At 43.4% G+C, this 25,562-nt stretch overlaps 1 protein-coding gene across 1 annotated transcript in view; it reads left to right on the top strand.

Moving 5' to 3' along the window:
- The first annotated feature begins 17,129 nt into the window (after positions 1–17,129).
- Positions 17,130–25,562, top strand: part of LOC105464119 (potassium two pore domain channel subfamily K member 1) — a 57,850-nt gene continuing 49,417 nt past the window's right edge. Inside the window, exon 1 of the mRNA XM_011711788.3 lies at positions 17,130–17,567. Within this exon, the coding sequence (XP_011710090.1) occupies positions 17,213–17,567 (355 nt within the window). The 5' untranslated portion in view covers positions 17,130–17,212. The remainder of the gene's footprint in view (positions 17,568–25,562) is intronic.

Here is a 25,562-nt window from a genome sequence, read left to right as displayed (position 1 = left end):
ATATTTCATCAGTCTCTTGATGCATAACACATGTTTAATCATTTTTTTTTTTTTGTTATGTGAACCAGCTGACCACAGTATATATTTATAGCATTTCAGATTGTGGAAAGAAATCCCTCAAACTGGGTATGATATGACGCTGGGGCGGAGGTGGTGGGAGGAGAGGAGTACTTTATTCTTGTTTACCTTTAACTCTAGAAAAAGCAACTAAAGGAGAGGACAGAGTTTGCATTGTTTATTTAACACTTAAATGACTATGGCTGATGAATAAATATAAAGCAATAATGCATTAGTTGATTATAGCTGGATTTAAGAATTTCTTGGGCAGGTTTTCAGGTCTCTTAGTTGTTTTTCTCCCTTCTCTCTGGATGACAGGTTTCCTCTAGGAAACGAGCTGTGGAGCATGATCTAGACGTGGAGAGGAGTGTCAGCCAAAGAATCAAGAGTCCAGGTGCAGGCTGGGCATGTTGGCTCACACCTGTAATCCCAGCACTTTGGGAGGCCGAGGCAGGCACATCACCTGAGGTCAGGAGTTCGAGACCAGCCTGGCCAACATGGCAAACCCCTGTCTCTACTAAAAATACAAAAATTAGCCGGATGTGGTGATGCACCTGTAATCCTAGCTCCTGGGGAGGCTGAGGTGGGAGAATCTCTTGAACCTAGGAGGTTGAGGTTGCAGTGAGCCTAGATCACACTATTGCACTCCAGCCTGGGAGATAAGAGAGAAACTCTGTCTCAAAAAAAAAAAGAGTACAAGTGCAGATTTTTGACGTGTGTTTGTATGAGCCTTACAGGTTACCTATTTTGAAAAAAGGATAAAAAATTAAGAAGGAGAACTGGAGATATTTTTCAGGCAGCACAGAGGAGTGTGTATCAAAGAATGAGCTTTAATTGTCATATTTTAGATGAACATTACTTTGACCCATGTAATTGCAGGTAGAACACCATTCTACCTACAAAAACAACAATAGCATATGAGTCACGTGAATATTGTAAAATACAAAATACTTACTAAAAAGCTCAATAAAGATTTGGGGTCATTACAAGTTGATCATGATGTATATGCTGAGTCCCTAATCGACATCTGTTTTGCTTTAAGGGATGAACACTTTGGATGGTTTTACTTCTTATAATTCTGGCCAAGTATGTTTAGATAAGATTGAAAACAACTATAAAAACCTTCCTTCTTCCCGGGTCTCCAAACACGTTAAGTGCCAAGTTCATTCTAAGAGTTGCTCATTCAGGAAGTTTCTGACTTTGTAAAATCTGGATTGAAAAGGCAGTTACTCTCTCAGAATGGCAAAAATCTTAGAAGCCCTGACGGAGGCCCATCAGCTCCTATTTTTCAGAGACGACTGTCGCCTTAAACAGACTTTAAGTGTGCTCATTGTTTCCAGTGCAGCCACCACCCTTTATCACTCTCGTGATTGATTATCTGTCGCTGTCATCTGCGTTCACATGGTTTTCAGAAAAGAACAAATATATTTCTCGGTGATTTAAAAGTCCTTGAAAGATGACAAAGTAATAGTGACAGGAAGCTATTATTACTAAACTCTTAGGTTTCATTTTTAAATATATCACCCTACGGCATCATAATCATTTTACGTGTTTCAGAGTAACTCTGTCAATATGTGCTGTGACTTTGCAGTTCAAAGGACAGGCCCTTCGTGACAACGAAAGAGCATTGAACTAAAGGTGCCCTTGAAAAATGATTTCCAAAGTCTGAGTTTACTCATGTGTAGAAATTGAATAATGCTGCCTGGCCTGCTTAGTTATTGTAATGAAATTATAATAATGAATTTATCTAATGAATTATTTCATGGAAATGATCTACAAGCTTTAAAGCAGGAAATAAAAATGAAGTTATTTAAGAAAAAAAGCAAAGAGAAAAGTGAAGCATTTAAAAGAAAAATAAGTGCTCTGAAATTAAGTGACTGGGACATCTAGAATGAAAATTTCTAGTGTGCACCACGCATTAAGGGAATATAGTAGAAAAGACCAGCCAAGGTTGGTGTTTGGTTTATAGTGACATTATTTCTGAAGTTGAAAGTGACCCTGTTCTTGCATCCAGTAGGGCCTGGGGGAAGACTAGGTGAGGGAGTAGAGGACACTGGATCAGTGAGCAGAAGACACAGCCTGCTAGCCAGGTGGACCGTGGCCAGGGCCACTCAACCTTGACCCTCAGCTATACTTCATTCAAGCTACCACAGTTGACTTTGAAACCTCAAGACCAGTTCATTCTGGGTGGCAGCATTTTTCTGTCTTGCTCACCTTGCAAAATGAAGCTCTCTGTATATCCCTCCTTTCCTCTGCTCCCACTTGGAGTTTCTTCTGGGCTTCCTCTCCTGTAACTAGAGTTTCCATGGCTCTCCTCCTATGAAAAGTTTTTTATGTACCCTCTGGGACTCTTTAGTCAAATCCATTTCACCTACTTCTGCACCTATGCCTACACAGAATACCTTCTACCTCTTTCCTTCCTGTAGCTTGGTTGTCCTGGAATAGTCCTGGCATCCCGTGGAGGAGGATGCTCATTTGACTACCCCTTAGGGCTGCAGATGGGATTCGCACGCTCCTCAAGTCCTTGAATCAATTTTCAAACAATTGCCCTTCCTTTCTTCAGTAAAAAGACCCTCAATTGGCCAGGCACTCCTGACCACAATATTTCTTCTTTCAGCTACTTTCTCCATCATCCACTAACCTCCCACTCACTCCTGAGACCCTGAAGATTTCCGCTCTTGGCAAGTTGACTTCCCCTCTCCCAGTCCAGGCATTGTCATGCATCTTCAACGTGGGTAAACAGAACAGTAGACTTGCAGCCTCTCTGGTGACTTTCTTCCCTCCACTTTGGCAATAGCTCACTGCTAGAGACGGCCATCACCCAGGACTCACTCCACTCTTCTGAACTAAGTATTCTCCCCTACGACTACAGCTTCCTCACCTTTCATCTTTCATTCCCATCTGCCAACTATAACCAGTCTCCCACCACATGGAAACCAGCAGCTGTGTAATTCTTCCGTTTCCTTCTGATTTAGTAGCTCTTCACTGCCTTTATTTCCTTCTCTATGCAGTGTAGACATTGTAGTCCATTATTTTAACTAATCTCCTTTTAAAGAGGCCTATCAATTCACTAGTTCCTTTACTCTTCCCCTCACCTAACAAATCTCTATCTTCACGTCACTCAAAGAACTGACAACTGCTGCAGAAAATGGCAAAACTGGGCCGAGCGTGGTGGCTCACACCTGTAATCCCAGCACTTTGGGAGGCTGAGGTGGGCAGATCACAAAGTTAGGAGTTTCAGACCAGCCTGGCCAATATGGTGAAACCTCGTATCTACTAAAACATACAAAAATTAGTCGGGCGTGATGGCGGGCGCCTGTAGTCCCAGCTACTCGCGAGGCTGAGGCAAGAGAATCGCTCGAACCCGGGAGGCAGAGGTTGCAGTGAGTGGAGATCGCACCACTGCACTCCAGCCTGGGCGACAGAGTGATACTTCATCTCAAAAAACAAAAACAGGCTGGGCGCGGTGGCTCAAGCCTGTAATCCCAGCACTTTGGGAGGCCGAGACAGGCGGATCACGAGGTCAGGAGATCGAGACCATCCTGGCGAACAAGGTGAAACCCCGTCTCTACTAAAAAATACAAAAAAAAAAAAAAAAAAAAAAAAAAAAAAAACTAGCCGGGCGAGGTGGTGGGCGCCTGTAGTCCCAGCTACTCGGGAGGCTGAGGCAGGAGAATGGTGTGAACCCGGGAGGCGGAGCTTGCAGTGAGCCGAGATCCCGCCACTGCACTCCAGCCTGGGCCACAGAGCGAGACTCCATCTCAAAAAACAAACAAACAAACAAACCAAACACAAACAAACAAAAAAAAAAAAAAAAAGGAAAAAAAGAAAGTGGCAGAACTGATGATTACCACTACACACATGCAGTCTCTGACTCAGCGGTGTTCTCAACACATCTCAGCATTCTCTTTTGTTTCTTGTCAGTTTTCTCACCCATTTATCTTTCCTCAAGCTCTCTGTTTAACCTCTTTTTAATCACTGTTAGCAATGATCTACCTCCTGTTTCATAGATAAAATGGAAGCTACTGGGCAAATTCCAGTTTCCACTTCCCACTTGTTCTCTGTGGTAGACATGGCTTGCTTATGTTGCCTACATTTCTTTCTTATTCTTTTTATGAGAGCATCCTGCAAGAGATTTTCAGCCAAGGAGAAGAGATGCAGAGATTAAAAAGGTGCCTTACAAGCAAGAGTCATGACGCCAAATGAATGACCACCCTAAGCATTGCAGGAGTTGAGGTCAGAAGTGAAAGACATGTAGGGAACCTTTCCTGGAGGAGACAGGGAACTCGGACTGGGGATTACCAGAGGAGAGAAGGACAGTCATTGCAGGCAGAGAGATGCCTCAGCACGAGGAAGAGTGGGAATGTACATGGAGCTCTTGAAGATACAGAGGCCATCGCTAAGAAGTGCTTGGCCAGAGGATGAAAGACAGCAAAGGCAGAGGCGAAAACAAAGCAAAGCCAGCTTTGCTCCCACTGAATTCTTTTTTTTTTTTTTTCCAGACACTGTCGCCCAGGCTGGAGTGCAATGGCATGATCTTGGCTCACTGCAACCTCTGCCTCTTGGGGTCAAGCGATTCTCCTGCCTCAGCCTCCTGAGCCCAAGTAGCTGGGACTACAGGTGCCTGCCACCACGCCCAGCTAACTTTTGTATTTTTGGTAGAGACAGGGTTTCCCCATGTTGGCCAGGCTGCTCTTGAACTCCTCATCTCGAGTGATCTGCCCACTTCAGCCTCCGAAAGTGCTGAGATTACAGGCATGAGCCACCACGCCCGGCTGCTCCCACTGAATTCACACTGAACAACCGCCCACTTGGCCTCTTCCTACTCTTGGCCTCCTCCTAATCCCTCCATGTATTCATCCCACACATATTTATTTCATGCCTACTCTGTGACAGGCACCACATACAGTCCTGGGATTCCACACTGGCAAAACAAAACAGCCCTTCCTGTTTTGTAGCTTTATAAGGGAAAAATTTATAGAGTACTTATTCTGTGTCCAACATTGTGCTAAGTACTTTACAAGCATACCTCCTTTATCTTCACAATCCTAAGAGGTTGGTATGATTATCATTGCAGTTTTTACAGAAAGAGAAACGGAAGCTCAGAAAGGTTGTTTCAGGCCGGGCGCGATGGCTCAAGCCTGTAATCCCAGCACTTTGGGAGGCCGAGACGGGCGGATCACAAGGTCAGGAGATCGAGAGCATCCTGGCGAACACGGTGAAACCCCGTCTCTACTAAAAAATACAAAAAAAAAAAAAAAAAAAAAAAAAAAACTAGCCAGGCGAGGTGGCGGGCGCCTGTAGTCCCAGCTACTCGGGAGGCTGAGGCAGGAGAATGGCGGGAACCCGGGAGGCGGAGCTGGCAGTGAGCTGAGATCCAGCCACTGCACTCCAGCCTGGGCCACAGAGCGAGACTCTGTCTCAAAAAAAAAAAAAAAAAAAAAAAAAAAAAAAAAAAAAAAGAAAGGTTGTTTCATTCTACAAAGGCTGCACTAAGAGTAGGTGGCTGCAAGTGGTCGTTGAGCCTAGATGATCCGGCTTAGAATGCCAAGCTCTCAGTTTTCGTATTAGCCTGTTATTTGTCTACTCAGTTTTGCCATTATCAATTGTCTGTTTATATTCTCCGACCTTTATTATTTGTTAAGGACACAGCAGGCATTGAGAATTAAACATCTAATGGAAGAATTTTGCCTTCCACTGCGTTAAATAGAACCCAAAATATCTTTTTTTATACAGCTGACCCTTGAACAACGTAGGAATTAGGGGCACTGACCCTTTATGTAGTCAAAAATCTATATATAACTTTTGACTCCCCCAAAACTTAACTATTAATATCCTATTGTTGACCAGAAGCCTTACCAATGACACAGTCAATTAGCACATATTTGGTGTTTTATATGTATTATACACTGAATTTTTACAACAAAATAAGATACAGAAAAAATGTTATTAAGAAAATCATAAGGCAGAGAACATGTATTTACTATTTATTAAGTGGAAGTGGATCATTTTCATGTTCCTCCAGGGGCTAAAGAATGTGTGGCATACAGGACTGGAGAAAGTGAGGTGGTAATAAGTAGTACTTGCAGAGTCAGATAATTGAAACTAAAATTTTGGAGGAGTTGCAGTTACTTGTCATTGCAAGGAGTATAATATGACCATTGTAAGCAATGGGTGATGGCAAATGATGAAAACAAGGTGATTGGAGGAATGAGAATCATGAACTGACAAACTGGAATATTGGGAGGATCACCGAGATCAATATTAGGATCACTGAAGAATCAGCAAATGAGTGGCTACACTGGATGACAGGAAGGAAGAAGCTAAAATCTTCAAAGTCTGAGTGGTGAACGTCGATGAGGTAGAAAGAGATCTGGAGATGACCAACAGGTGGAGGAGCAAAAGGATCTAGTCTGAAAGCATGCACTTCACAGCTGAGGTGGGGGAGGCTTTTAGGGAAGAGAAAGGAAGAATAGTTTGGAAACAAAAATGAAGAGGAAAGGAGGACATTCCCACCTGTAGGGGCAACGCTGTGAGGATTTTGAGAAAAGAACTTTGACCTGAGAAGGCTACAGGAGAAGTAATGCCTTCCTTGGAGGGAGAACAAGGAAGGGTTGGTCTTGCTGTCTTAGGGGTGGCAGAGGTGGAAGAGATGAAGGAGGTGGAAGGGGAGGCAGGAGAGGTGGGCACACTTGGTGCAACTTTATGGACATGTCTCATAATTTCTGTCTGTCTTTTGCTTTTCCATTTCTCAAAAAGTGATTCTTTTGCTCGAACCTGGGAGGGTGAGGTTGCAGTGAGCCAAGATTGTGCCACTGCCCTCCAGCCTGGGTGACAGAGCGAGAGTCCATGTAAAAAAAAAAAAAAAAATTCTATATGGTACCAGTCCTTCTTCTGCCATTTGCTTTAGTTTCAGTGCCTATATCATAGATAGTCCATGTCATACCAGAAGCCAAAAATGGTCTTGAATAATCAGAATATGCCTGCCAGATGATCTAACGTCAATTTGTTTTCTGGCACTGCACTGTTTTTTCTAAGCCTTGTTTCTCATCATCTGGCACTGCTTTGGAAGCATTCATCTGCATCAAGCCATTGTCTGTTAATTCCTCTGGTGGGGTGTCTATTAGCTCTTGAATTCCTCCAAGATTGACATCTGGAAACCCTTCACCCCTGCCCCCCCCCCCACCTTTTTGCCATCTCCACAATCTCTTTTATGATTATTTTGATTGTCTCTATCATAAATCCTGGCAAGTCATGTTCAACATCTGGACAGTTTTCCCCAGCATAAATGTATTGTTTCAGACTTGATGGCTTTCGTGGTTTTCCTGTAATAACAATGGCATCTCTGATGGTATAATCCTTCCAGACAGAATAGATGATGTTCTGTCTATCAGGTTTCTTTTCCACAGCATTGACAATCCTTCCACAGAGTACTGTGTATAATGAGCCTTAGGGGTCCTTATGACCCCCTAATCTAGGGACTGAATTAGAGACATTGTGTTTGGGGGCAATTAGACCATTTTGATGGCTACCATGTTGAATTCAGGGGATTCTGGGTGCCCAGGAACACTGTCCAATATCAAAAGAACTTTAAAATGCAGTCCCTTACTGGCAAGGTATTTCCTGGGTTCAGGGACAAAACTGATAAAACCAATCCAGAAAAAGCATTCCCACTTTTCAGGCCTTCTTGTTATATAACGAAAAGACCAGTAGCTGGTGTTTATCTTTTCCCTTCAAGGCTCAGGGGCTAGTGCCTTTATAGATAAGGGCAGTCCTGATCATAAATACAACTGTATTTGCACAAAACAGTAGGGTTATCCTATCCCTTCCTGACTTAAATCCTGGTGCCTGCTTCTCTTCCTTACTAATAAATGTTCATCCTTTGTGGCATTTTTTTTCCAGAATAAGACACTTTTATTTAATGAAGGTCCTGTTTAGGCAGATATCCTTTCTCCTCCATGATTTCTTTACTTATGTCTGGGAACTTGTCTGATGTCTCTTGGCTGATAGAAGCTGCTTCTCCTGCTATCCTGACCTGTTTTAAACAGAAACTCTTTCCAAAATTATCAAACCATCCTTTGCTGGCATTAAATTCTCCAGCTTTAGACCTTCACCTTCCTTTTTCTTTAAGTTGTCATATAATAACTTTACTTTTTATTAAGTCATATTAGACCCTATAGGTATGCCTTTCTTATTGCAATCCTGCACCCACATAAAAGCTGCATCTTCCTTTCTTCCTTCCTCCCTCCCTCCCCCTTCCCTTCCTTCCTCTCTCTGTCTTTCCTTCTTTCTCTCTCTCTTTCTCTTTCCCCTTCTTTCCTTCCTTCTTTCTTTCCTTCCTTCCTTCCTTCCTTCCTTCCTTCCTTCCTTCCTTCCTTCCTTCCTTCCTTCCTTCCTTCCTTCCTTCCTTCCTTCTGAAACAAGGTCTTACTCTGTCACCCAGGCTGGAATGCAGTGGCATGATCTCAGCTCACTGCAACCTCTGCCTTCCAGGCTCAAGCTATTCTTTCACCTCAGCCTCTGGAGTAGCTGGGACTACAGGCTCAGCACCATGCTCTACTAATTTTTGTGTTTTTTTGTATGAAGACTGAGTTTCACCATGTTGCCTAGGCTGGTCTTGAACTCCTGGATTCAAGGGATCCATAAGCCTTGGCCTCCCAAAGTGCCAGGATTACAAGCATCAGCCACTGCACTCAGCTGCTACATTTTCAATATAAGATAAAATCATAGTTTACATAAAATGCAAGATTTTCACACGTGCCAGTTTAACTGCAGAAATGGCTTTATAAATTTCCTTCTCTTTTTTTACAATGGTCCTCATGCTTGATTCTTTTATCTTGAAATGGTGGGCAAACACAGCTGCAGATCTCAATCTATGATACGTATTAAGCAATTCAGCTTTTTCTGGTAATATCATGAGTTTTCTCTGCTTCTTGTGAGCACTCCCAGCATCACTAGTGGCACTTTTTATGGGCCCCATGGTGCTAATCAAGGTTTATTATATTGCACTACACATGATGAAAAATATGTGAGACTGTGAGATCACTTTTTACTGCAATATGCCATTTACTGGAGAGATGAACTGCTCACGCAGAGATGACTAGCATCATATGGCATTTTCAGTGTTTGATACTCCCAACACTTGAGCTCACTGCAATAGCAACAGGAGGTGGCTACACGATTTTTAACTGCATAAATTTAAAATTTAAATTACAAAATTTTTAATTGCATAGAATTCACTCTAGTGAGTACTACAGTGAATTTTATGAAATTATGATTTAATACTGCATCTTTACATTTGTTTACATTTCTCCCAATTGCAAATGATGCCATATATGGTCTAAGTATCTGTGTGTGCAACTTTTAATAATTTTTAACTTTTAATATAATAGTTTGCATATATTTTATGGTAGTAAGTGATAAAATAGACTAGTATCTACATGTATGTTATGCATTAATAGCATACCTACATTTTTCTTAACTGAAAAATATTTCTAGACTATGCACCTCATCAGTGAGATTTTCAAACTGTTGTAGTTCTCTGATAATTTTTCCAATATACTTATTGAAAAATATCTATATATAAGTGGACCTGCACAGTTCAAACTCGTGTTGCTCAAGGGTCAACTGTATATGGAGAATCCTAGAATCCAATAGAGCAGAATTACTCTGCAAATAAATCATTCCCTGTCTAGAACTCCTTGGTCATGTCCTGTGCTAAGAGGCAATTTCCTCACATTAAATACAATAACAGATATTTAGGCATAAGGACAGGGTGGTTGACCATGGTTCTACAGATATTTCCCACTGAACAATGTACTGCTGCCTGAGGGAAGTGTAATTATTGTGAATAATTATTAATTAAAAAATGAAAAATAATTACTCCATACATAGCACAGGAAAGAATATTATAGAAAATAAAAAGAACTAAGAGATGCAGTAATTAATTGTACAATTCAGTTTTATTTTTAATGTTTTTCCTGATGACAAAAATAATATATATCCACTGCAGAAAATTTGAAAAATATTCAAAGGTACACAAAAGGAAAGTCATCTATATACTCTACTATTACCCAAACACAACTGCTAGGAGCTAGTTTTATTCCTATGCAGTTGATTAATAATGCAGATATCGTTTAATTTTGTAATAACCAAATACAAATATTTTACATATTTGAGATTCTACAGTTTTGCTTCAATAGTCTTTAGACACATCTTTAATGTGTTTCCTCCTAAGAGTGTACAATCTAGTGGAGAGACAATACATGTGCTCATAAAAATAATAGGCTAGGCGCGGTGGCTGAGGCCGAGGTGGGCAGATCACGAGGTCAGGAGTTCGAGACCAGCCTGGTCAACATGGTGAAACCCTGTCTCTACTAAAAATACCAAAATTAGCCAGGAGAGGTGGCGCGTGCCTGTAGTCCCAGCTATTTGGGAGGTTGAGGCAGAAGAATCACTTGAACCCAGGAGGGGAAGGTTGCAGTGAGCCGAGATCATGCCACTGCACTCCAGCCTGGGTGACAGAGTGAGACTCTGTCTCAAAATAATAATAATAATAATAACAATAATAATAAGGAGGTGCATGTTAGGGACCTAGTGACTCAAACAGAGAGCATGTGTAGCTGAATTCAGATGGAGGAGAGATGGGTTTTTGCATGTTTACATAGTTAAAGGTAACTGAAGTGCCAATTCAAATGGGATCTTGAAGTAAGGGCAAGTTCCAGTGAAACTGGCACTGAGAGGGAAGGAACAGAACTGTTTTAGGATCTAAGGGAGGTGCTAATGTAGCAAACTCAAAACCGTATGGAGTGACTGTTTGCAGATCTCATTCAGGCCCTAGATTCAGCAGGATGAAGTGGTCAATTCCAGTGTCCCCAGATCTGAAAATTTTTGTTCTGAGTATACAGGTTCTTGAAAAGATAAAAAGCTGACCTTCAGCATCAAACTACTCTCTGCTGGAAAGCTTCCTGAGGCTACACAGTGCCCTGTGTTTTTACTGCTGACACAAATCACATGCAAACACAGTGGTTTATGAAGTGTATTGTCCAGTGTTGTCAAAGAGCTTACAGCTCAAGTGCTGTCATCCAGGTGTCAGCCCAGTGCCCATAAGACTCAGTGCACGGATAATAACCAGCAGCCAGGGCTAGACTGCTCCAGGAGGCAAAAAGGATCATCCACCTTTTGTGTTCTTTCTCTTTTTCAGCATCAAGGCCACCACCCCCGACATAGTCATGGTCTGAAATCATGGGAGCAAACAAGCGTGGGTGAGCCCATTCCAAGCTGCTGACACATATGGTCTGTTTGCGAGAAAGCAATGAGGCAGCTGAGTGAATACTGAGATGACCATCTCACTTCAGCACGGAAATACTCTGAGGCCAGGGAGGGTGGGGGAGTGCATGGCTGGGCTGGGGACACCTTCCAAATATGCATGACAGGACAGAGCAGTGGATGGCATTGGAATACCCTCAGCTCCTCCCCCCGTCATTTGATCTGTTTCTCATCCATCTTTCTTCACTTGCTTCTAGGAGAGCCCTTTCTTCTTTTCCTTCCGCTCCTTACCTCTCATACCCATGGAGTATGTGTTGAATGAGAGAGGAGCAGGGACCAATTATGATTTAATACTCACAGGCAAAGTGTGATTGGAAGGCATGGGTAAGAGACAGTGATGAAGGCAGGACCATCACTCAGGCCACCAGTGGACAGGCCACCCCGGGCCTGTGTGGGCAGGAAGAGGACATGGAAGGGCATCATCTGTCACTGTTGCCTCCAGGCAGGCCCTGTCTAGAGGCTGAGCCCTGATCTGCACGCCTCAGAGCATAGCCATCTTACCACAATAAGAGGAGTTGGCAACACCCTTAGCCAAAGGTTACAGAGAAGCTGAGCGCCTGCTCCATCTGTGTTCCCTGACACTTGGACGTAGCACCATTGGGGAGTTAGAGGCTCAGGGCTAGAACATTCTGGGCATCCCTGCTTGTGAATCCAAAAATTTTCAGAGGCATCTCAGGGTGACTTTTTACTTCACTTGGTTCATTATTTCCCTCTCCCTCCCCTTGACCTTGTAGATGCTGGAACCGTAAAATCTCAGACTTGGAAAGAATCTTAAATGACATCGGCTACATGCTCTTCGTTCCACCTCTTTAATTTGCCGTTGTTTGCCTTTGGCTTGAACACTCATGACAGGGAGCTCACTGTTTCTAAAGGCAGTTCATTCCATCGATAGTCAACTCAGATGAATAGAATGTTCTCTCGTATGGTGAATTTTAAATATTACACTCTGTATCTTCCACCCATTAATCTTAGCACTGCCCTTTGAAGACATACAAAATAAACTCACATTTTTTTTTCCCTGTGTAGCTACCAGATCCTCCTAAGTTTTCTCTTCTCAGGGAAAGCACTTGGAATCCTCCAGCCACTTCTCTAAAAAGAATTTCCAGACCCATCACCAGCCATGTGCCCTGCATCTGGGTCTGTGCCAGGTCTTTCAGGTTCCTTGTGCTGTGCCCCACCTGAACCATCCAGCACTCTCTTGAAATGGTGGCTGTCTGCTTCTTCAAGGGCCCCATGTCACAGATAGAGCCTGGGAGCTCAATGGCTGGTGGGACAGCTTCAGCTCGCTATTAATGCATGTGGCGCCTCTGTCCATCTGAATGTTCACTTTTCTTTTTTTAGAATTTCCATAAAATACACATAACATAAAATTTAGCATTTTAACCATTTTAAGTGTACAGTTCAGTGGCATTAAGTACATTCACATTGTTATGCAATCATGGCCACCATTTACTTTCAGAACTTTTTTCATTTTGGACAACTGAAATTCCACACCCATTAAACAATCGATTCCCCCTTCGCTTTTCTCCCAGTCCCTGGCAACCACCATTTCACTTTCTGTTTCTATGAATTTGACTACTCTAGGGACCTCATACAAGTGGAATCGCACAATATTCGTCTTTTTGTGAGTGACTTATTTCACTTAGCATAATGTCCTCAAGGTTCATCCAGTGTAGAGCAGGTGTCAGAGTTTCCTTCCTTCTTAAGACTGAATACTGTAGAACTGTATGGATGTACCATAATTTTTATCCATTTATCTGTGGATGGACACTTGGGTTGCTTCCACCTTTTACTTATGGTGAATCATGCTGCTGTGAACATGGGTATACACATATCTGTTCAAGTCCCTGCTTCCAATTATTTTGGTTACATACCCAGAGGTGGAATTGCAAATGCTAACCTTTTGTGCTTGTTGCTGATTGACGGGATTTTCCCAGCCCTGTATTTGTGAATTTCACTTTTTGATCCCACGTTCCTATAGAACCACTGTCTCTACAAATTGTTCGCATCATCTCAACCTGTTGAGCTCATGAAGCCCATTGATGCTCAAGTATCATACAACACAGTAGTGATCATTTACATCATTAGCTCTACATCCGATTAACTTGCAAGACTCTGTGCCAAGCTCAAAGTTTGTTTCTCAGAAAGCATGGTCACCAGTCCACAAATTATGTCGGTTAGAGGGAACACTGATGCAGGAAGCAGAAAGGAGCCATGGCCTCTTCCCCCACTCTCTTCACTCCCCTACTCCTACTCCCCTTCCTCCCCGCTTTTGTATCTCTGTACTCTTCTCTGAGTTTTCTTCCATATTCCCATTCTCTTCTAAAACATGCTTGGAGATAGCGTGTGGCATGCTAGGTGGGGGTGAGTCAGCAGAAATGTCAGCCTGTATGGTACCTTTAATCTGTGTTGGGAGGTCCAGAGAGAAGTAGCTAGTCAGCAGTGAGGTACACACAAATCATGTGGGGTAAAGATTTCAAACTTTAAAAGAAAAAAATCTAACATTTCTGAGATTGCTAACTTCTTTGAAGACAGGAGCATCTGTCTAGGGCAGTGGCCCAGGACGAGGAAGGCAGGCAGCCAACCTGTATTATCGGGATTCCTGTCAACTCAGAGAGCCAGAACCACAGAAGTCTTTGCATTTCCCAGCCCCACATCCAGGCTCCACTCAACCTATCTCGCCCTGCAGGATCGGATCTATGCCCCCATCAGACCACTTCCATGATATTTCCAGTTTCTACTTGTAGTCTGAGGATCACATGATTTAAAAATATTTGGTATCCTTGGCCTAGTTGTGATGTAGAACTGGGGCAGAGTCTCAGCCAGAGAAGTGAACTATGGAGAAAATGGCAAATTTCTCTGAAGAAAACTTCTAATAATAATTGTTAAAATTCCATGTAGTCAAGATGCATGTTGTTCCAGTTATCTATTATTGTATAACAAGCTAGCCAAAATCTCAATGGCTTAAGACAGCCATCTGATGATACCTCAGGATTCAGGCAGAGCTCAGCTGGGAGTTCTGTTCCTGGGTAGATAGACAGAGGTAAGACACCCGGTGGTATTCAGCAGGTGGATGCCCTGGTTTGAGAGTTGAAGATGGCTGCACTCATCTATCTGGTGTCTTGGTGAGAATGATAAGGAAGCTGGGCTCCACTAGGCTGTCAGTTGAAACACCTACATGTGGCCTCTCCAGCATGGCAGCCTCAAGTTAATCAGACATCTTATGTGATGGCTCAGGGCTCCAAGAGAGGAGTGTTCCAGTGAACAAAGTTGGAGGCTGCTGGCCTTTTATCATCTAGCCTTGGAAATTGCCTAGTATCATCTCTGATATACTCTGTTGGTTGAAGTAGTCACAAGTTTCAAGGATAGGGGACACAAACCCTACCTTTTGGTGAGGGACTGTCAAAGAATTTGCAACCATATTTCAAAGCGGCCACACACATGTATGTATATTTGAGTGTGATGATATAACCACACCTACACCTGCAGTTCATCACAAGTACCCCACACAATCTGGCATTCAAAGGGTTGTATGGCTTGGGAAGAGGAACTCACATCCTGTGGGGGCATCAGACGTTTCATGAGTGAGCCAGGTCCTGAAGGATATAAACTATGTTACAGATGAAGATGGAGGAGGAACTGTCCAAGCAGCAGGAATCAGGTGAGCAGAGACATAGGGTGAAAAATGCTCATGAGAGGCAGGAGGAGAATTCTGAGGGTCTGCTGCATCGGGGGGTAGCCTTAGGAATGAAGAGGTCTTTGAACAGGGCAGATAGGCAAAGATCAAGAATAGGAGAGGGCAAGCAAGGGTTACGGAGCAGGACAGGGAAGGGCGTTGTAGGATGGAGACTTGAGGGAGAAGGAGGAATCCAAGTCCTAAAAGAGTAGGGCCCTTGCTGATGGGGGAGGATTCCCAGAGGCGGAAGGACTGTGAGTGGTGAGTGCTTCCTTTCACCTTGAAAATAAGGAGGTGCATTTTTCCTTGGGGGTAAGAGCAAAGGGAAGAAATGGATTAGTGATGAGTAAATTCTGAAGTACAGAGAAGTAAAGTGGAGGGCTGGCTTCAATCTTTTGAGTAATGTAGGAGGTAAGGCTATTGACTAAAAGTGAAAAATCACTGATACATATGTTAGACATGTGCATGAGTTTCTATGAAAATACAAAATATGACTTGTTTAGAGAACTTCAGTAAAGTAGACAAATGTTCAGGTAGGTGTTGGAATGATTAATTGTACAATTCAGTTTGTTGGTTTTAAATGTTTTTCCTGATTACAAAATAATATGTATCCACTGTAGAAAATTTGAAAAATACTAAAAGGTACAAGAAAGGAAAGTCATCTATATACTCCACTATTACCCAAAGACGACTGCCAGGAATTCGTTGATTAATAATGCAGATGTCGTTTTATTTTGTAACAAAATACAAATATTTTACATATCTGAGACTCTACACAGTTTTGCTTCAATAGTCTTTAGACACATCTTTAATGTGTTTAATGTCTATGTGGTATCCATGTTGTAGAGATGACATAACTTATTTAACCATTCTCTATTTTGGAATATTTAGATTGTCCTGAGTCTTCATTATTTCATCTCTACAGTGTGTGTGTGTGTGTGTGTCTCACATGTGTATGCACTATGTTATACAACTACATGCATGTATATATAGATATCGTCTATGAGCAGTCTTTGTAAGTAAGTGTCTCTCTGATTGTTTTTTCTTAGGACATGTCACTGAATCAGAACAAATAAACCCTTTCAAGGTTCTTGCGACGTATTGCTAAACTGCCTTTCCAGAAAGGGTGTACCAATTTTATGTTCATCCACAATCAGGCAGCTCGCCGACCCTTGTCCACATTTTTGTCACTTTAAAAAGAAGTGACACTTGGGAAAGCTCAGTTTCTTCTGGTAGTTGACACATTTGGGATGTTTTTTCACCATAAAACCTAAGGTCACGTTTTAGAAAATTTGAACTCAGAAATAGGACTTTTCTGAGACTCTCCTTTTCCCTCAAGTCCTCTTTGTGAGGGGGATGGGTGGGAGAGAGGAGACTGATTCAAGGTGCCTTCCAACTCCGAGGTTCTGGTATTTTCACCATCATTACTGGCACCAGATCGCTCAATCCTTAGGCCAGTAAGACAAAGAAGGAAAGTATTTCAGCGCTTGCTGTTTTGTAATAGTGGCTTCGATTAGGAGAAAATAAGTGGGAAACAGGAGTAGCTCGGACAGGGGGCTTGGACTGGCAGCGCATTGCCCAAAAGCGGCCCCCACTACACGCGCGCGATCACTCACACACACACACACACACACACACACACACACACACGCCGCGCGCTCTCCGCTCGAGGTTGGCTCCCGGACCCAAGGAGGGAGGGAGCGGGAGGAGGTGGTGGCGGTCGGGTCGGGGTCTGGGCGCCACCGAGCGCCCGCCCCACCTCTGGAAAACGCGCCGTGGGCGGTGCGTCCCGGGCCCCGGCGGCCCAGCACTGGCGCTCTGGCCAAGTTTGCGCGCGGTCTCCGCTGACTCTCGGGTTACCTGAGCCGGCAACCACGTCAGCGCCACATCATCTGGGCTTTTTATATTGCAAGGAAACAGGAAAAGAAGGAAGAAAAACATCTCCCGAGAAAGCCAATCGCAGGGAGACGGCGCTGCCCGGAGGAGCGGAGCCGCCAGGCGCGCGGGGGAGCGGGCGGCGGGCGGGAGCCAGGCCCGGGCGGGGGCGGGGGCGGGGGCGGCGGGGCCGGAGGGGGCGGTGGGCCGCGCTCCGGCCGGTCTGCGGCGTTGGCCTTAGCTTTGGCGGCGGCGGCGGCGGCGGCGGTGGAGAAGATGCTGCAGTCCCTGGCGGGCAGCTCGTGCGTGCGCCTGGTGGAGCGGCACCGCTCGGCCTGGTGCTTCGGCTTCCTGGTGCTCGGCTACCTGCTGTACCTGGTCTTCGGCGCCGTGGTCTTCTCCTCAGTGGAGCTGCCCTACGAGGACCTGCTGCGCCAGGAGCTGCGCAAGCTGAAGCGGCGCTTCTTGGAGGAGCACGAGTGCCTGTCCGAGCAGCAGCTCGAGCAGTTCCTGGGCCGGGTGCTGGAGGCCAGCAACTACGGCGTGTCGGTGCTCAGCAACGCCTCGGGAAACTGGAACTGGGACTTCACCTCCGCGCTCTTCTTCGCCAGCACCGTGCTCTCCACCACAGGTAGGGTATCCTGCGCGCCCCCTGGCCACCTCGCCCACACCTCACACACCCCGGCCCTGGCGCCCCAGGCCCCTCTGACCCTCCCAATCCACCCCCCACCTTTCGCCATCCCGGCGCCTCCAACCCGCCTCCCCTCACTGTGCTTCCGACCCTCCGACCTTCCCCTTTCATCTCGGCGCCCCCGGCCCCTGCCGCGGTGACTCAGGGAGGGCAAGCCCTGCGGAGCCGGAAGCCAGAGAGGTGGCTCCAGACGTGGCTTGGTTGGTGCAGTACGTAACTCTGGGGAAGTGGTCCCTAACTCCGGCCTGGGTGGCTGCAGGTGCTTCCTCCGCTTGAGTTCTTTTTTCGCAGTCCCCTAAGCCAAACGGTCGGGTTGGAATGTGTAGCAGCACCTGGCCGCCGGGCAGCAAGGCAGCGGGATGATGGAACTCACCACCTTCCTCCTGACCCCATCCCCGAGGCCGAGTGTGCAGTCTAGTAATAATACCTTCTAAAGGGTCACCTTCCTGAGTCTGCCGTCCCTTTGCACCGTGCACAGATATTCCAGCTCTTTTGTACCTTGGAGGCAGTTTTGGGGGTAGCCGAGTGACATCACTCTGCTCTTCCCAGGTGACCTCTGGGCGGACAGGCCGATCCGGTTTCTTTTCAGAGTAGGAGGAAGGGTGAGGGAGAGTAAAGGAACCATAGGATTGCCTAAGATCTGACTAAATGGGGGCACCCTGATTCAGCAGTTCCTTCAACTTGAGGTGTGCGAGGCTTCTCATAAACTTTAAAGCGCCACGTCCCCGCACGACTCACCCGCGGGGCGCCCGGCCATGGAGGAGCGTCCTCTGGAGAAGGATGAGGCCGGGCGCATGCCCCAGGGCTCGGTCACTGTGCCAGATTAGATGAATGAAGGCCGAATTTTCCCAGCCGGACCTAGTAAGGCGCATACCCTGAGTGGAGATATCATTTGGTATTTGGACAGTGGGAGGAATCTCAAAGAGCGTTCAGCACAGTCCCTTCTTTTGATCTATGAGATCCAATCTTTGAAACAATCCATCTCGTCATGCACAAGGTCACACACTTCCTACTTACCAGTGTCGTCCTGGAACCTGGGCCTTGTGGTTTCTCTGCCAGGAACACTTTGTAACCCCCTACCCTCAACGTTTACAGGTGAATCACGTCCCTTTGTGTGACTCCCAGCTCTTCTTTCCTCCCCACCCCCTCTCCACCATCCAAATTATTGTGTATAATTCCCTTTGGGCTATATCTTGTTGATTGTCTTGGTAATGACTTGGTAATGAGTAATAATACACTATTCATGTAGCTCACATGAAACAATTATTCAGAGGTCTGGGGTGAGTTAGTAAACCCATGTAAATCTACCCTGAAATAAACAGAAGTGGAATTCTAGCTTGTATTGTGAGATCTGAAAAACTGTGTTAAATGTAGCGCTCGACAAGACAGACCTGTTATCTCACTTTCCAAAGAATGCCTTTTCCCTTGCCAATACAATTTAATTTTTCTTTCGGTAACTCTGCCTCCATTGTCTTTACCTAGCTCTCTGTTCTTCAGATCATTTAGAAGTCACCATGCCTTTCCTTTGGAGTATATTTGTGCTATATTAAGAGTCACTCATTCTTCCCAGAAGTAAGTGTTTCCACGGGGCTACAGAGTTTACAACTGGGTCACAATGTTGGGTAAACATTTCAAAGGATGATTATAGTGTGTGGTGTTTTCTTACTAATGATATTGTGAGGATAGAACAAGAATAAGAACAGTTTCGAGGAAAAAGCTTTGCTTTTTTCTGGGTGGGATTTTTCATGACTCATGTATAGTCTTAACATCGTATTGCCTAACTAAATACTAAAAATTGTTTATAATCTTGTATAGATGAGATATTCTACCCAGGAGAGAATTAGAAAAAGTTGTAGTTTCTGTTTAAGAAAGGGGTGGGGTGGGAATCGACGTCTTATTATTGGTGTTCAGATTGCTTTGTATTTCCTAAGAAAGTCTGTATTCATGCAAAACAAGTGTTCATTTAGGAAATCAGTGCAAGGGGCATTTAAGGATAAACTAAATGAAAAAGGTGCCTCTTGGTTTGTAAAGTTAGCAGATCAATGAATTCTTGCTAGATGAATACAACTATTCTAAATAAAAAATACTGTTCTGTTGGCTTTGTACTGTCCCATTATCTGACACATTTGATATTTCTTAAGGTTTCAAAATTATAATTACCCATTATTTGATTCATTGGATGTTTTTTAAAGTCTTCAAATTATCATAGGTGCCCTGGCCATGAATCTTATAATGGGTGAGAAATCTTTTCTTCCCTATAAGGGGAAATAAAGAGATGTTAAATTGTTTGCTAGAAACAAACAATATTTTAAATTGCTTGCTGGAAACAGACAATTTTTTAGAGTAAAGCTGGTGTGCTTCATTACTAGGAAAATATTTTCTGGAAAAGCGCCAATGAAATAAAATGAATTGCAATCCCTTTTCTTTTTCTGGGTGGGTATTAGACATGTTGTGCTTTTTTTTCCCTTCTTTTCTTAACACTTCTAGTTCTTTTGATGGCAACTCACTGAAATAATTGTTACCCAATTAATCAGTACAGTCAATCTTTGACTTATCCAGAATGCTAACAATGAGCATTATGAAGATGCTGTTATTGGTAGTCATCATTGTAACACAGGCCCATGAGTGCATTTATGTCAGAATCTTCTCACCCCAGAATGTACTGACTTCCATTTCTGGAAGTAACTGAGTAAAGTCTTCATGGTCTATTTGGAAGAAGGCTTACGTTGGTAATTCAGCAATATTCTTCTCATTCTGGGCTTTGCCAAAGACTCTGAATTATTTCTAGCAAACAATTTAACATCTCTTTATTTCCCTTTGTAGGGAAGAAAAGATTTCTCACTCATCGTAAGGTTCATGGCCGGGGAACTTATAATAAAATACAAATTAACAGGATGAAAGCACACACATTTAGTTAATGTAAGTTTTAGATGACATAGACGCCTTTAGAAATGAAGACCCAAAGAAACAGGGAAGCTTATGTATTTTTAGGGACAGTTGTGTAGGTGAATGCTTGAAGAACAAAAGGATATGATCTGGCTGAGCACGGTGGCTCACACAGGTACTCCCAGCATTTTGAGAGGCCAAGGCAGGAGGATTGCTCGAGCTCAGGAGTTCAAGACTGCAGTGAGCTGTAATTGCACCATTGCACTCTAGCCTGGGCAATAAGAGTGAGACCTTGTTTAAAAAATTAGCCCAGAATGATGGCGTGTGCCTGTAGTCCCAGCTACTTAGAAGGCTGAGGCAGAAGGATTGCTTGAGCCCAGGAGTTTGAGGCTGCAGTGAGCTGTGATTGAGCCACTGTGCTCCAGCCTGGGGAACAGAACAAGAGTCTGTCTTGGAGGAAAAAAAAAAAAAAAAAAGGAAGATATGATCTAAAAAGCTAATAAACTGGAGGAATTTAGTAAGGCTTATTTGTTCAGATTTTCCTTGGCATCTCTGTGTCTTCAAGGATAGGGTATTCCTTTCTCAAGGTATAGACCCTTGTAATGAGGGTCTTCTTCAAAGGAAGGGCAGAGCTTTAAGGGAGAAAGTTGAGAGGAAGGCGAGAACAACCTTCCTGCTTCTGCTGTTTTCTCAAATGCTGAGGTGCCCTGTTTGGGGGTCACATGCCCTGAACTCCATCACCCTTCATTCTAAAAGATACAGCAACGTCTGCATAGGAATCACATGAGAACAAGGGAAAGAGTGCAATACAGTTTTGAGCTTTTCCGAAAGAAGAGTTGTATACCAAAAAAAAAAAAAAAAGGAGATATTATAGACTGCAGAATTTCCCACAGAACTTTTATACCGTGGGTTTTTTTTTTCTTTTTTCAAGGATTGAGAAAATACTGTCCAGGTGGTATCTGGGGAGTAAGAAATAATTATTAAACTTTGGTAACCGTCTAAAACGTTGAACAGTGTCATTCATCCTTAAGAACAACTTGTGATGTTGATTTACTAAAGTTTACTTCTTTATTCATTCCCCAAAGCAAGGCCATGTTGTGACAACTGTTTGGTAAAAATACAGTTTTTGGCCGGGCGCGGTGGCTCACACCTGTAATCCCAGCACTTTCGGAGGCTGAGGCGGGCAGATCACGAGGTCAAGAGATGGAGACCATCCTGGCCAACATGGTCTCTATTGAAATTACAAAAATTAGCTGGGCGTGGTGGTACATGCCAGTAGTTCCAGCTACTCAGGAGGCTGAAGGAGGATAATGGCTTGAACCCGGGAGGCGGAGGTTGCAGTGAGCCGACATCGCACCACTGTACTCCAGCTTGACAACAGAGCAAGACTTCATCTTAAAAAAAAAAAAAGAAGAAGTACAATTTTTGTATTCATGCAGTATACAAACTTTTAGTACCTTTTGCTGCTTTGTAAATATGGGATCCACATGACAGCTCAGTTCCTGTTCCTTTTTACTTTTGGAGATATAGTCTTGCTCTCTCACTCAGTCTGGAATGCAGTGGCACCATCATGGGTCACTTCAGCCTCTAACTCCCAGGCTCAGTTGATCCTCCCACTTCAGCCTCCTGAGGAGCTGGGACTACAGGCGCGCACCACCGCACCTGGCCAATTTTTTATTTTTCTTTAGAGAGGGTGGTCTTGCTTTGTTGCCTGGGTTGTTCTCAAACTTGTTGCCTTAAGCCATCTCCCACCTCAGCCTCTCAAAGTGTGGGATTACAGGCGTGAGCCACCACACCTGGCCCCTGTTCCTGTCATTGGTAGCCCTGGTGCCTTTAGTCAGGACAATTCTTTATTCCTATTTGTGAAGAGATGCATTGAAACTCTATTGAAAGTGTTCAGTAAGTGAACTTAATTGGGCTTGGTGTACAGTGGTTTTTCATTAAGGCAGGTAGGGAGCTACTACAACATAGGTAGTTTTCAAATAAATAGGTAGTTTTCAAATAAAGAAGATGGGAAGAGGCAATGGGGGATGCTGGACTGATCCTTAGTTTTCAAATTATTTTCAGTAGTACAAATGTGTTACCATCAACAAATATTTGTTGAGTTTTTAGAATAGAATGAAGTGGGCCAGACATGGTGGCTTATGCTTGTAATTCCAGCACTTTGGGAAGCTGAGGTAGGTGGATCATGAGGTCAGGAGTTCAAGACCAGCCTGGCCAACATAGTGAAACCCCATCTGTACTAAAAATACCAAAATTAGCTGAGTGTGGTGTTGCGTGCCTTAACCCCAGCTACTCGGGAGGCTGAGGCAGGAGAATTGCTTGAACCCAGGAGGTGGAGGTTGCAGTGAGCCAAGATCACACCACTGCACACCAACCTGGGCAACAGAGCGAGACTCCATCTCGGTGGGGCGGGGGAGGAGAAAGAATAGAACGAAGTAGGTAAACTAGGGCCCCCGGACCTAATCTAACCCACCACGTGTTTTTGTGCTGCCTGAGCTAAGAATGACTTTATATTTTCAAATGATTGGGTCAAAAAAAAAAAAAAGAAAAATAATATTTTCTGACACAGTCAAGTTTTATGAAAATCAAATTTCATTGTCCATAAACACAGTTTTATTGGTGTGCAGCCACACCTGTTTGTTTCTGTATCATTTATGACTGCTTTCCGGCTGAGGTGGCAGAGTTGAATAGTTGAACAGAAACAATGTGGCCACAAAACCTAAAATATTTACTGTCTGACAAAAAAAGTTTGCTGACATGGGCTTCAGAATGATACTTGAAAGGTATGCTAAGAGTGTTCTGAGTATTTCACTTCCTTTTGGGAAACTTTGTATAAGAAAGTTCAGCTTCTCAGACTTCTTTACGCTGTTGTTTTAAGTGGTATGCAACATTCAGTAAATTATGTATCACCACCGACCACTTTCAAAACAAATGTTTATTTCAGATGTCACTTACTTATGGTCCAATTTATGTCACTGCTTTTTTTTTCCCTTTAATGATGACAAGCTACACTTCACATTGTGATTATCTTATCTAAAATGTACAATAAATACTATATTATCTCTACTATAGAATTTACATAAAATTAAACAAGCAAACTCTGTATCCACCAGAAGAGAGATCCAAAATCCCATATTCTGATGTTTGTGCTCTGTATTCACAGGTCTTGATTTTGAGCCTTCACATTTAATTCTAGAAGTTTAATTATCTGGTTTTCCAGCCTGTAATATAATAGATTACAGAGGGAAGGGCACAGCTATGGGGAAGTATACATGGCAGGTTATAAAAAGATAGTTTAAAAATTACAAACTAAAATTTTATTTTAAAATAACATATTTATTGAACCCTTTATATGTGCCAGGCAATTGTTTATACACATTCTTTTCCATGCATTGCAATAAACTGATGAGATGTAGGTATCATTGCCTTACTTTACAGAGGATGAAACGGAAATTTAGGTTGAACAACTTCTCTACCTAGGTCCCAAAGCTGGAAGTGACTTGGTCTTGATTCGAACGCAGGTATATCTAAGAACCTGAGCTTTGATAAAACATCTGGGCATAGGAGCTTGTTATGGGCCGGATCATCTCCCTCAAGTTCTTATGTCGAAGTTCTAACCTCAATATTTCAAAATGTGACTGTATTTATAGGCAACATCTTTAAGGGGGTGATTAAGTTAAAATGAGGCCACAGTGAGAAGGTGGCCATCTGCAAGCCAAGAGAGAGGCCTCAAAAGAAATGAAGCCTATAGACACATTGATATTGAACATGAAGCCTCCGTAACTTTGAGAAAATAAATTTCTGTTGTTTAAGCCACCCGCTTGTGGTATTTTGTTAAGGCAGCCCTACCAAACTAATATAGAGGTACATAATAGGTTTTATTTAGTTGCACAAAGACCACGCAAATAGTGGAGGACAAGAGACGAATCTGTAAGTCTTTAGTCTTGCAACAATTTTATATACCCGAATGGGGCATCATGGTTTTAGGGCATATTATAGTAATCGACATCCTTATATCATCAAGAAAAATATCTCAGCATGCATCTACCTAAGAAGGCAGGGAAGTATATAATAAATTCTAGAAACATTTCCACCCAATAATGGTCAAAGAGAACAGATACTTAGTGTTTAAATCTGTGAACTCATACCTGTCTATAAAACATCAGTTTTTAGTATTTTGAAGGTTTGGATTTTTTTTTAATTACAAATTTGTTGTTATCTATGCCTATTTTATAGCCCCTGGAAGATACTGCTACTATTATCATTAACTTGGAAGAAATGATCTTTTATGACATAACTGTAAGACCTATCAAGGAGAGAATCTTTGATTGAACCAGTAACCTAATGGGAACTCCGGTGCTTTCAGAACAAGTTGTTTTATGACCTTGCTCATTGGACCGTTGCTGTGTGTGAGTGTCTGTTGTCTTTGGAGCATGTGAATTGCCGACCCTCAATTGTTTTGACCCATAAAAATGGCAATTCCACATGGTTCAGCTTACTACAAGGTTGGTTTCAGGGACAGAAATCTCATCTGCCTCAAACACTCTGACATACTCAGAGTTGCACTGTGCTGGGTTTTATTCTCCAAAGACACCTTCCAATTGTACTATTGACAAATCTGTGAAATACTAAGGTGCTGAAGTTCTCCACTGACTGTGTCATGCCCAGGTGGCTTATTCATGGCAGGAGATAAAGATTGTCCCTTTATTGGAAAGCAGGCAGCTTTTGGGGTGTTTTATTGTCTCCCATGATCCTTCTATCTCCTAGACTCAGTTTGTACTCCAACTTTCTTTGCTTCTTCTGCGTAGATCCCTTATTTTTTGTCCGATCCTCAAAGTTGGTGGTCCACTCTCTGTCAGCAGCATACTGCAAGGTGATGACCCTGATCTGAGGCTGAATGGAGGAAGAGAGAGAATGCAGAGTTGGAGGTGTAGAGTTTGTGCACCTGAAAGGACTGTGGGATTATCTCCCTGAACTTGAATCAGACCAGAAGGGCTTATCTGTGACTTTCTACTGGTGTCATGTTTGCCTTCTTCAATTTATGAA

Source organism: Macaca nemestrina, chromosome 1 (assembly GCF_043159975.1).
Source record: "Macaca nemestrina isolate mMacNem1 chromosome 1, mMacNem.hap1, whole genome shotgun sequence".
Lineage (NCBI taxonomy): Eukaryota > Metazoa > Chordata > Mammalia > Primates > Cercopithecidae > Macaca > Macaca nemestrina.
The sequence above is the reverse complement of the archived record's forward strand: the minus strand, read 5'-3'. Positions and strand labels throughout refer to the sequence as shown.